General features: G+C 38.4%; 2 protein-coding genes across 3 annotated transcripts; one reads left to right on the top strand and one right to left on the bottom strand.

The window, feature by feature from the left end:
- Positions 1-1,880: 1,880 nt before the first annotated feature.
- Positions 1,881-3,264, bottom strand: LOC108055404 (uncharacterized). Of its 2 annotated transcripts, XR_011417626.1 has the most exons (3): positions 3,142-3,264; positions 2,357-2,965; positions 1,881-2,271 (listed from the first exon to the last, which is right to left on the bottom strand). XR_011417626.1 is itself a non-coding variant. In XM_070211685.1 (2 exons), exon 2 carries the CDS (start codon positions 2,955-2,957, stop codon positions 2,622-2,624), a length of 336 nt encoding a protein of 111 aa, XP_070067786.1. In that variant the 5' UTR covers positions 2,958-2,965; positions 3,142-3,264; the 3' UTR covers positions 1,881-2,621. The 2 variants fall into 2 exon arrangements, 1 of the variants encoding a protein (XP_070067786.1); XM_070211685.1 differs by having other exon boundaries at positions 1,881-2,965.
- Positions 3,265-4,526: 1,262 nt separating this feature from the next.
- LOC108055403 (trypsin-like) lies at positions 4,527-5,307 on the top strand. The gene has a single exon (XM_017138721.3). The coding sequence runs from the start codon at positions 4,527-4,529 to the stop codon at positions 5,298-5,300; it is 774 nt and encodes a 257-aa protein (XP_016994210.2). The 3' UTR covers positions 5,301-5,307.
- Positions 5,308-13,112: the final 7,805 nt, after the last annotated feature.

The following is a 13,112-nucleotide window of genomic DNA, read 5'->3' as shown; positions in this document are numbered from 1 at the left end:
TGCGATCTTGCGGTTGCCCGGCCATAAACTAAGTGACCACCTGCGAGTCGGTCGGCCGGCATAAAGCAAACTCTTTATGGGCCGCTATGTTCGACGATGACAACGACATCTTTTCGATGGGAAGCCATTGGTGGATGGACACAGGGATCTGCAGATCGGCGTTCTCGTTTGATGATAATGAAGATCTCCCCCAGAACGTTCTCACTTTTCGAGGAACACTGGAAATATAGCATACATAGCGCTTAAAATCACGGTTTTTATTGGATTGAGAAAAGATTTATTTTTGTAAAATACACTTTAAGTATATCTTATTTAGAGTCAATTATATCTTTAAATCTTCATAATCATTAAATTATTTTCTCTGTGTCCGGGAATAAAGTCGACTGGTGGTCTAATGATGGGAAAAAGGCGACATTTCCTGCGATTTCGAAAAGAGGCGACCACACAGCCGAATCGCTGGATTCGATGGAGAAAGAGAGAGTGAGAACCCAAGATCTGGACTTGCAACCTGAGCGCGCACTTTCATTTTCAGCTGCCCGCCGCATAATTAATTGCGACCGAAAGTGGACGACGATTTTTCGTGGCGGCAGAAAGTAAAAAAGCACTCCGATATCCAAACGAAGGAACAACGAACCTGTAGCGAACCACTAAACCGGATCAAAGAGGCTGCATTTCGTACCCGGAGCAACTTTCTTCTTGCGGCTTCTGACACACTAAACTGACGCAACGCAGCGTGTGGCAAGTGTCTGTCGCCCCTCGATTCCGACTCCTGCCCCAAAAAAGGTGATCTTGCAACGCCCACGAAAAGTCCAAGGAGGCCTGAAATGCCACTTGAATGCCTGGGCATAAATGAAAATTAAGCAAGTTTTTTGGCCCCTCATGTGGGCGATGACAAAAGGGAACAAAGGGGGTATATGTACCTCATTCACACGCTTGAAAAGCTCAGGATACCCTGTAATTCAGTTATTAGAGGATATTAAATATGTTGGTATTTTTAAAGGAATTGAGTAAATGAAATATTGTGAGGCATCATAAAAATATAAATAATTAAGTAGGATAAAAAATTACCTATAAGTCGTTACAAATTTCTAACAAATTTCAAATTTAGTCCAAGCATAGGAAAATAGAGGACAAAAAATAAATTATAACAAATTCCCAAGTCAAAGAATATGTTAATGGGTAACTGATAGTTCAAACAAAACGATGACTTCCATTTTTTTTTGCAACAAGGAGTGTTGCAGTTGTCGAACCTAAACAAAAACCCAAACACAGACCGAAAAGTAAAACCGAAACCAGCAGAAAATCCGATCGACAGTCCAGCGCCTGACAGAACCAGTTTAATGGCACATGAAATTTCACCGAAAAATCTGTGAATCTCCAGGCCTAGCTAAAGAGGGGGGGAGCTGAAAAGGGGGCGTGGCAAGTTGATTTGCTTAAAAAGAAATTCACTTTCCTTCGACGGTTTTACTTTTTCAAATTTTCTGTGCGAATGTTTGCCGTTTCTGGATTTTCCTTCGGCTCGACTTGTGGCGAGTCTCTCTCGGCACGGAAAATAATTTCTATTATTTACTGATGGTCATTAGATTGACCTTTATAAGGTTAAAATATTAAAAAAAATATTTTCAAACCAAAAGTTTCCAAAAAATATGGTCTCCAAACGTTGCTCCTCTGTGAATTAAAATTTAAATATTATTTGTGCTTGAGTTTTGTTTCCTGTGTAGCGAAGGCGAAGAAGGTCACGGTGTGTTGTAGATCATGAGGATTGGATGCGATACAAGGCCCACAGACAACAGGAGGTGGTCAAAGTCAAGTCGCAGGCTTAAACTAGGCATGGGACTCCGAAAGACCCACAAAGTCCACAATTGAATGCACATTGGCAATGAGCGCAAAAATACTTTTAATGAAAGTTGGCACTTTGCTTTTTGGGTTTCCTCGGCTTGTTTGGGCTTTTCGGTTTTTCTCGCCGTTTTTTGTTTTATTTTTTTTTGGTTTGTTTAGTTTGTTTGGTTTTTTGATTTGTGGCAGGCAGCCGCGGAAAATGGTCTTGTGGTTTTGTCAGAGGAGCATTTCCACAGGAGCTCTCCGTTTGGCCCAAAGCCGAAGTGTTTGAGCCAGCTAATTGGATGTGGACAATGGTTGGTTTATTGTCTGCGGATCCTTAATTGGTGGGCAGGCACATCAAAGCGGATATATTTGTGGGCTGGAAAGTAAATCAAGTCAACTGAATAGCAACCTGAGCAGGCGAAAATGATTTAATACTCGCCACTTTCACTATCGATGAGGGTGACATTTTATGATGGTCATAAAAAAGTGGTTAAAAAATGATTTGGGATATTACTAAAATGTAAACGGCTACCTTTTTGTTGATATCCATAAATAAAGCATTAAAATGATTTTATGGCCTGAGTAAAATGCGATAGTTTAATGATTTAACTCGCAATTTTAATATGATTTGTGATGATGATTTATTCCACGCTGTTGCAACTTCATGTCTAGTGAAATGTGTCTTGGATGATACGTTTTTCTTTGGGACATTTGAAATAGTTATTGTAAGAACCCCAGTAAAAGAGTTTCTCTGAAGTCACCGTTTAAAAGAGTGCGTGTCGTTTGGGGTCCAGGATTTATTTCTTCTTCTCCTCCTTCTTGTCCTTCTCCTTTTTATCCTTGTCCTTCTTGTCCGGTTCCTCCTGTGCCTCCGGTGGTGGTGGCTCTTCCTTCTGCTCCTCCTCCGGTGGAAGACCCAAGTGCATCCTCGACCAACGGGGCATGTTAAAGAGGCACCAATACGGAATGATCATCATGACGACCAAGGATCCGCAGCCGATGATCAAACGTTGGGCAGTACTCATCGGAAATCGGGGTGGACCGGCCATGGGTATGTAGTTACGACCCAAGGACGATCGCAGCTTAAGGGTCCCCATTTGGTTGAGATGCTTGCGCAGCAAAGATAAACTCATGTTGGTTCCTGGGATTTGATTTAAAAATAAAACTTTAATTAGTAAAAATAAGTTTATAACTTTTTAGAAGTAAAATATTTGTTATTTTTAAGTCTTTTCATCAAGAAAGTCATATACGAAATAGAACAACTTAATAACCAGCAATTTTTTAAAATACAAAATTAATCTATCAAGTTCAACTTACCAAAGATGTTAACGGCTGTGTGGTTCAAAAGAAAATGACAACATATAAGAGAATATTAATGTGACAACTCACCCCAATAATACGGAAGACCCACAGCCTGCTGAAGGCTGGGAATAAAAAACTGAGCAGGAAACAATCGAAAGATGGGGTTCAAAAACAAAGGTTAAACAGGCATTAAAAATGCTAATGAAAGATATGTGCCCGGAGGCCTGATTTCAATTCAATTCGGATCCGCAGACAGAGCACTTGAGGAGAAATGTGAAATTATAATTTGGAATTCCGTGCGCAGACAATTGTTTGGATGAATGGGATTATTATATAAAATGTGCGATGAACTGCGAATGCTTTCGGATTATTATTGCTGCGAAAATCCCCAATGTTGTGGATTTATTGAAGTTGAAACAACTCAATTAACAAGTTTCTCAACATAAACATAAGCAATTATAAATTAAAATTATTTAATGAATTTACTTTGTTGGTGTGTGAAGCTTGATACAAGGGAAATTAAGCTTTCAATGATAAAAACAGTAGTCTATCAACAACCAAAAACAGTTTTTATAAAAATGTTAATGTCAAATAATGTTTTATTTAAAAATCAAAAGAACATTTAAAAGGAGCGGGTTGCCAAATAGGATTGTCACCTTTTTTGAAAATATGAGTATTAGCAATGACCCGAACCATTGCGGTGGTTGCTGCCCTTGCTAAATATTCAGCACTCTGTGTCGAAAGCTAAATAATACATCACAATTGGTTTAGTTCAAAGAATGGCCAAACGACAATCAAGAAATGATAAGATAACAAATTTATATTTAATTTTTAATTTATTAATTAATAATAATTTTACTGTGGGTTCCACAAAAAAATTCTTCGTTTTCGGGATGAATCTTTCGTACTTCCGGATTCAAAATATATTAAGCAAAAACACCTCTTAACAAGGTAAAAAAGAAGGGACGATGGCACACTAAACATACTAAAGTTCTGATATTAAATTAAATAAAAATAATTTTATCTTATTTTATTTTTTTTTCCTTGCACTTTCTACAGTGCTTTTTTCTAAGTTAAGAACAATTTTAGTTTAGGATTATTTCAAAATGATTATGTAAATATATTAATTCATTGTCCATTTAAACAAAACAATTTGAGTACCTACCCCAAAAATCCCCAGATCAATATCAGCGAATAAATTGTGCATTTTCCCATCTATCTTAACTTACTAGATTTACTATCCGCTGATAATACTGGGGATTCGCCCGAGTAACCTCTAATCAGTAATCGCGTAACCCCTAATCAAAAGGCAAAGAAGTAGCGTCAGGTTGTAAAGAAGTATAAAAGAGCAGGTCTCTACCGCATTTGAGTTAAGTTCGTAAGATCGCCTTTCAGTGAAAATGAATCGTTTGCTTTTGAGTTTGGTGGCGCTGGTCGCCTTGAGTGCCTGCGTCCAAGGACATCCGGACCTCGACTTCCCCTTCGGGCGGATCGTCAATGGAGTGGAAACGACAATCGAGCAGCACCCCTACCAAGTGTCCATCCAGACGAGATCGAGCTCCCATTTCTGCGGCGGAAGTTTGATTAATTCGGATACCGTTGTGACCGCCGCCCACTGCATGCAGAAATATACTGCCAGCGAGATGCAGGTTCGTCTGGGATCCACAACCAGGAACTCCGGCAGTGAGGTGGTCGCCGTGAGGGCCTTCAAGTTCCACGAGGGCTACAACAGCACGACCAAGATCAATGACGTAGCCATCATCAAGCTGAGCACTCCCGTTCGCCGGACCTCCCTGATCCGGACTATTGAATTGGCTACTTCTGATCCCGCCAGCGGAACCCCGGCTGTGGTCTCCGGCTGGGGCACCACCTGCTACCTTTGGTGCTCCTCCACAACAACCCTTCTGGAAGTGGAGGTGGATATTGTGAGTCAAAAGGACTGCGGCAGTAGCACCTATAATTACGGAGAATCGATCACTGCAACAATGGTCTGTGCCAACGGCGAGAAGAAGGACGCCTGCCAGGGTGACTCGGGAGGTCCTCTGGTGGCCGACGGCAAGCTGGTCGGAATCGTGTCCTGGGGCAACAGATGCGCTCGGACCGGATACCCAGGAGTCTATGCCAGTGTTGCCGAGCTCAAACCATGGATCGATGAGACCACTGCTTCGTTGTAGATCAATAGAATGAATAAATTCAAGAGCATTTTAAAAACATCTGTTTATAAAAAAGTATCTTTAAAGATTAGGAGGAGATTTCTGTTATACCATCAATGGAGTGGTTTAAGGAGGGACTTTTGATCCTTGTGATCTTGGGGTTCGAAAGATAAAAAGTTGCCTTTGACCATGTATTTCGCCTAAAATTTATGTTCAAATATAGCGACAAACAGAACTTTTCCAGCACTGACGTCCTTTTTTCTCCAAATCCTTAAGTGGGAAAATTTTTTTTACAAACATTTATAAAAATGGAGTCTAATTTTTATTTTTATAGAATTAAAGAATTAACATAAAATCCACTTAATAAACTTATTCCGCCATAAAAGTGTAAAAAAAATATTTTTTAAAATATCCTAACAACATAAATCTTCAATTAACCCTTTGCGCCCTGGATCCGATTTATTTAATATCCTTTTCGAATTGCACCCGCGGCCTTTTGTCGTGTTCTTTTGGGGTTTCTTTCGTTTCTTTTCTTTATTGTATTTTTTTGTCTGTTGCTTTGGCAATATTTTTCAAGTTTTTTTTAACACACTTTTCGTCGCTTAAGCTACGACAAATATTTTGATAGATGAGCTTAAGCACTCACCGAATCCGTCGTTGATATTTGAAACTGGGACCTGTCCCGCTTTGAGTTCGCTTACAAGTGGCCGTTTCGCCTTTTTCCGCCACCCACCCGGCAAACTCCCATTCCACCACCCACTCCCGCAGGTTTTTCCAAATTTTCCCCCACTTCACCCACCCAGTGCCCCGCATGTCCTGCGCCAGATCTTCTTTTCGGTGTTGTGTTTGCTCTTTGTGCGGCAGATGAAGTTTCGAGTGCAAGTTTTTAAGCGAGTTTTGTGCGAGAGTTTCGCTTTAAAGATTTAAGAGGAAACGCAAGGTGTTCGTGGAAAACTTCTTGTTCGGGGAAATTTCCCGTTTGAGTGTGCGATTTCAGGGAAATAGGATTAATGAAGCTTTCATCGAGTGCGGGGATCCTTGTAGGAAATTTTAAGTTCTTGATAAATACTTTACGGCCATGTTCATAAAATAAATATAGAGCAGGAGTGCTCGAAGTTTTAAAGCTAGTAATCATTTTTTAAATATTAAGGTGGTCAAATGAAAATAATCATTTGGTGTGTAACCAATTAAATTGAAAACGAAAAAAATTGTAATTTAAGTTTTAAGTGTTAAAAAATGGTTTTGATTTTTTCTTAAAAATTACTCATTTACGGTATTTGTTTTTTAGTACTAATGAAATATTTTTAATACACATATCTTATTCCTTAATAGCTATTGATAGCTTGTTATAAAATAAAAATAATTATATATTTTTCCATTTCTTGCCGCTCTCTAACTCTCGTAAACTTGGGCGACTAGAAAAAGTGGAACAAAAACTACACCAATAACAAAGAAATCTGGAGCAGAGGGAAAGTATAAAGCGAGATAAGTTTTCAAGCCGGAAAATTACACAACTTACCCGAGGGGGTGAAGTGGGAGGTAAAGGGGGAGCGGACAACGCTAAGGCCAGGGATCAAGGAGCAAAACAGGGCCTAAGAATATTTACGATTAGACGCAGGACTCGCATTCAGACAACATTGTGAAGGACTCATGCATATGTATTATATGCATGCACGTAGTACGGCTGTGTGTGTGTTAGTGTGTGTGTGTGTATGGGCGGAAGTGGAAGTGAAAATGGCACACGCAGTGTCCTCCAACTAAGTCTCCCTTTTCAGCCACTTGGAGCGCTGCCAGCTTGTGTCCCCGTGTGTTGGTGTGTGCCAGTGTGTTAGTCTGTGTGCCAGTGTTAGTGTGTGTGATGAGCAGAGGACAGTCCTGAGTCCTGCTGACACTTGAGTGGAGACAGACAACCACTTGACTGCTGACTCGCCCCGAACAGCCAGGACAACAACGGGACAAGGCGCCACCGGAAGGAGGATGGGCCATATTTAAGGCTGTGTGGACAGCAGCGGTTAAATTAATAATTATTAGAGGGCTCTTAATATTTATATAATTTATATTTAATACGACCTTGTTTTTAAAAAGAATTTAAGAGTAGAAAACGAATAAACTTTATATTTTAGACAACATTTCCGGCCGAAGGACTTCAGTTTCCAGTGCCATTTTTCCATTAAATTTAGTATTGTATACTAGTTTTAATTTGACAAAATAAAAAAAATAGACAACATTTGGCAATATAAATTTAAATACATTATTTATTATTTATATAGACAGTCCTTAAACTTTTCCAAAATATTCAGAACATTAATATATTTAACTAAGCTCTCCACTATTTCCTTGACTGCCAAAGTTCAGGGAGTAAGTCACGGCATATCCTTATGCCGAGGACATTAATGTGCGTAACTTGGACAATTACCACAATGAAAATGACTAAGAAAGAAGTTTGCAAGGGGTTTGGGGTAAGATAGTTTTAGGAACAGCTGAATTTAGTGCCCAAATATTTGCAATAAGAAGAGACCAGAGAACAGAAAAGGATATGGCAGGACCGCAGCAGATGGAGAGCACAACAATAAAAATCCGATGGCAAATATGAGCCCAATGAATAGGAGACTGTATTGAAAGCTCTCCTCCGCTCTTCATGCCTGTAATTACATGGGGACTTAAGTGCTTCGGGATTGTAGTTGTTATTTTCGTTTTTGCGGTAATAATGCGAAAAGTCCTCTGTTCGAGAACACAGTCAAGGGAAAAGAGCGGAAAATAAAGTAAACTAAACTCGCATCAAATGTGATTTGAGGCGATGAAGTGTAAGTACATATCGGTCTTAATTGAAAGTGGAAGCCCAGCCTTCGTGTTGCAGCTCAGGTTTTAGTTCGAATCGCTCTTTTTTTGGGATTATGTTCTTTAAACGTTTTTTCATGGTTTTCCATGAAGGCGTGAAGTGGTTTTTTTTGGCGGTGTGGCCACAGGTATTTGTTTTAGTTTGCAGATTTTGAAATACAGCTGGAAAGTTTATGTTTACAATCCTTTTTTTCACAAACTAGCTAGTCTATCTATTGAATTTGAATAATGCTCCTTTTAAGCTGTTAAGATCTGAGTATCAGAAAATGCGGCTGAAATCTAAAAGTAAGCAACGTTTTATTATAAGGCTTTATTTCACTGCATAAATTTATACACCTTCATAAATTAATTCAAAAGCGTAGTGATTTCTGTGATATCACCTTTTTGAAACATATTTGCTGAAATACGTGCCAAAAAACATATAGATTTACTTCGCAAAGATCTGTAAATAAGTGCACATCATCATACTCTTAGCTAAAGGCTATTTGTTATTTCTGTTGCCCAACTATTTGTCGTTTCGCACCCAGAATTCAGTATTTTTTCCTACTTTCGCTCACTCATTTGGCAATTGTCTTTTTCATGTAAATGTGGCCCGGGATTTCATGCACCAACACCCAAAATGGGTTAGCCTAAAGGCAGGCAACACTTAATTTTTTTATTGTGGCTGTTGTCCTGCGTCGGGTTGGTGTTCTCAACCTGCGCCCGGGGGTATGCAACAGCTTGTGTTAATCACTTGCCCAAAAGACCTTAATGAGCACAGCTACAACACGAACAGCAAAAGCGGGATATAATAAAGGCGTCCAGTTTTCCGACTATAATGTACCCAATTTCATGAAGAGCTTATCAGGCGTGCTGCATAAATCACTTGTGGTTTGAAATCTCTTGAATGGGTGTTTAAAAGTATGCTGTAAGATCGGAAACTTTGGTTTATACTTAATACTATGCTAGGAAGTTTTTCATGGAAATTGTAAATCTTATTTTAGTAAATTTTCTGTCCCTTAATTAACAGTTTTAAAAGAAAGTTTTTTGATTAACAAATTTAATTAGGTCGAAAATACCCTCCGATTACCTGGTACAAAAAGTGGAGAACTACCCAACATTATCATTAAAAAAATCAATTTGCAATTATGTGCACCAAAAGTGTGAGAGCTTAAAAAAAGTGACAAAAACTGTATCACGTTGGGCGAATGTATAAATTTTACAGCGTAAGTGAAAAATGTGTTAAGTGCATTAATATTAAATTTTATTTTTCCATGGTCGTCTGCGGAAAAATGCGGGGCGGGTCCGCACGTTCGAGCCTACATATACTATGTGTATACATATGTGCACGGATAGGCCTGCCTTAACACGAGGATTCTGCTCTTTTTCATTATGTGAGTCCAGGCAGCAACAACAAGAAGATGAACAACTGTTAAGGCTGAGGATTAATGCGAAAAGATTTACATGCGAAATCAGAAGACTGAAAAAAGGGGAGGTGCCATTGAATTTAAATTACATCTCTTGAGCTTAATATACAATTCGTTTATTTTTTCTCATTAAAAAAAAATATTTTTTTATTTTCGCAGGAATTTTAGAGATTGGTATTTATTAAGATTAATTTGCCACAAAATACTATTCCCACTTTTCCAGTGTACCTATCTACATTGGTTTTATGTGTGGCTCAGTGCTAGACACTGTTCATTGTAAGAAAAGACGAACAAAAAAAATATTAACATGGTCAACAATGGTGAAACATGCACATTTATTTTTAATTTTTTTTTGTTGACGATTTTCGCATTTCTTTTTGAAGATATTCGAATGACATTTGGGATTTCGCAAAAGATATAAGTCCAAACATATGCTGCTTGGAATATTAAATTAAATTAATTAAAGGGCCTGTCTAATTTAACAGAAATATTTAAACGAGCTGCATTAAAAGCAGTTATGAAGGAAAAATGCTATTTTAACCGTCTGAGATTTCCAAGATGAACCTCGACCAGTCGATTTAAGTGAAATGGCAATATCATTTAATTGCATCACCTGCATGTGAAATTTTCCGGTTGAATTTGCACTACCTTGCGGTTATCAACACCTCCGCAAAATCCCGGCAACTAACCAGAAAAAGGCACGTCAGAGGAAAAATCAACCTTTCCTGTCAATGAATGGCTTGCTGTTGTTATGTTTTCCCTCTCTCGGTCCGCTTGACTTGATTTATGTGGCTTTAATGAAGTGCATGAAGCGTTGAAGGGCTTGCGGGTGGAATTGGGATTGGCATTGGGATTGGTATTGGGATTGGGTTTTGGGGGTGGCTGTGGCAGTGGTTTATGCCAACCGCAGAGGGCAGGACTCCAAGCTCCGCACAAAGGACAGCAAACAAAGTTAAAGTTATAAGCCAAAAGCGCGTTGCAGTTTTTTCAGAACCTTCCCCACTTTGAGATTCTGACATGGCCAACCCCCAATGGAATAGGAAACTGGGATCTGACCACCAAATGACTGCAACTAACTGCTGTTGAACTTAACCTCAAACCTAATAAATAGCTTAATTAGTCTGTGTGTTAGAGTGGGTCCTGTGTTTTCACCTTCGACCCTGGGAAGCAGCAAAGGGATCCCTGATCCCTGCCAGCTGACCAACAGCACCATTACATATTTAAACGGTTGCCAGCCAGGAGAAGGTCCTGCAGAAGGCAGAAGGACCTCCTCGGAAATGTCTGGCTGGAAGTAAACGTCTGGAATGGCTCGTAAATGTATTTCAATGGACTCATAGACATTCCAAAGGGTATTAAATACAAATTACTGTCGATCAGCTGACTATAATTACAATTGAAAAATGTAATCAAAAGTTTGCAAAATAAAAGTTTAAATCCCCTTTTAAGCCAAACAAAAAATACTCACTTTACAATTTAAAGCGAAGTGAATTCCTCTTTCAATGTAACACAAATTAATATAAATTCAATTTATTTTCAAAATAAATCATTTTTAAATTAAAGATTTAACAGAGGGCAGTTTATCCATAAATTCCATTCCAATAAAATCTGATTTACTGTCCTTGGTGGTTTTTTTCAGCTGCCGAAAATCCTTTGGAGAAATTAAAAGTTGAAAAGAGGGCCAAACACAAAAAACCAATTTATAAAAAAGGGGAAATACGAGCAAACAAATACACACACACGCCCGCATTTGGGTATTTTTGTGCTGCATACTTTCGAGCCGGCGACTTAATTATATATATTTTCCACTTATTTTTTTTCGGAACGCTGGAGATTGGAGAGTGTGGGTGAGCAAATGGATTGGATAAGCGAAGGACGCGGCCCACGTGCTTAAATGTTGCACAAATTGTTGTTCTTTTGAAACCCCCGCCACCGACGCTGTTATTGTTTCTGCAGCCCCGTTGTCCACTTTATAATTATAGACGTCAGTCAGGCATTTAACCAGTATTCGCCGTTCTTGTTGCTATTGTTGTTAGTGAACTCAGCGGCAGGAGCGAAATTGTTGCCAGTCTCGTCGGTTTCAATTTGTGTGGGTCTCACGTAGCGGCAGCAACAACCACACACGAACGCAGTCATACCATTTGCACAGTCAAACGTCTAAAACTTGAATATCGAAAGGATTGAACGGAAATCACAAATATTTCGGAATTTCTTCTAAAAGTGTTTAAAAGTATGCAATACTATTTTTTAAATTTATAAATATTTATTCACTGCATACTTTGTGACACCTCTATTGCAGATTGTAAAATAATGAACACATTATTAAATATTTTTAGGTGTTGAACAGTATGCAACAATATTTTTAGAGTTTACAAATATTTATTTATTGCATACTTTTAGACACCATTATTGGGGATTTAAAAAAACCATTGATTTATTTTGTTATTTGTAATTTTGTTCCCTCAATTGTAACTCGACTGTACGCATACTCAAATACCCTTAAACATGAAAACAAAACAGTTATTGCCACCATGTCTGCCCGTTGTTTTTGTTGTTGTTGCTGGACACGCGAAATAATTGCTTCATACATAATTATCGCGAGCCGCGGCACCCCCTTAACTCCTATCCGGCCCATTTATTTTGCCGCCCAGGGTTTTTTGGTTTTGCAGATGTTTGTTGGTGTTGATGTTACTGCTTGGGGTGTGTGTGTGTGTGGCGTGTGTGTGCCCAGCAATTTTGTGGTCTGGCGCCTATTTTTCGTTGGCCGCACAAAAGTATGCAACGCATTTTAGTATTTAGCTACGGCACACTGTTGGTTTTTGCGGGAGAGAGAGCGAGAGGGTCGGTAACTGAGGTGCGACAGGGATAGGTGCTAAAACAAATTTGGCAAATTAAAATGTATAAAGTAACAAGGATGTTTGAGTTAAGTGATATGTGTGCGATAATTCATATAAAGTGAACATTAAAAGCAAAGCTTATTCAAATGCAAATTTAATTGCATCACACATTACGCATGAAACGGACAGGTATTGTTCGTTTGCCATGTCAAAATCGGAATAAAACATATATATCACATGTCTTACATCATTAGTGAATGTTATTTGAATATTCTTGTAATTCAAGTAATTTATTATAATAGGTACTTAAAAACCTTTCATTATTGAGCGAATTAAAATCATTAGAACGAGAAAGAGGCGATATTTTCAATTCAAAGATTTTTTTAAGATCCAAATTTATTATTATACAATCAATTACATACAATAGTTTCTTTTGTATTTGTTTAAATAATTAAAGGTCATATAATATAATGTTTTTCTCTGATTTTTTTTTTGTGGTTTTTATATTCCAAAGAATAGTTTATAAATTGACATTTGCTGCTTAAATTACATCATCTTAAGACCTTTGATCGATTTAAATTTTAATTTATATTTCCGAGGGATGGCGGTATACGCCTTGCTGTTTTCAAAGAAGTGGACAGCGTTTTTAATTAATAAAAGCAATCTGCACATGCCTGGAAAGAAAAGATCTCCACCAGCCACTCTCGTCGGCCAGATGCCAGATATTTACATAATCGTTTGTCTGTTGGCTTATC

The sequence above is a fragment of the Drosophila takahashii genome, chromosome 2L (genome assembly GCF_030179915.1).
Source record: "Drosophila takahashii strain IR98-3 E-12201 chromosome 2L, DtakHiC1v2, whole genome shotgun sequence".
NCBI lineage: Eukaryota > Metazoa > Arthropoda > Insecta > Diptera > Drosophilidae > Drosophila > Drosophila takahashii.
This window is presented reverse-complemented; position numbering and strand designations above follow the sequence as displayed.

Bases quoted from the DNA above. Each gene is read 5' to 3' on its own strand.
- LOC108055403 (XM_017138721.3), top strand. From the start codon at position 4,527: ATGAATCGTTTGCTTTTGAGTTTGGTGGCGCTGGTCGCCTTGAGTGCC.
- LOC108055404 (XM_070211685.1), bottom strand. From the start codon at position 2,957: ATGAGTTTATCTTTGCTGCGCAAGCATCTCAACCAAATGGGGACCCTT.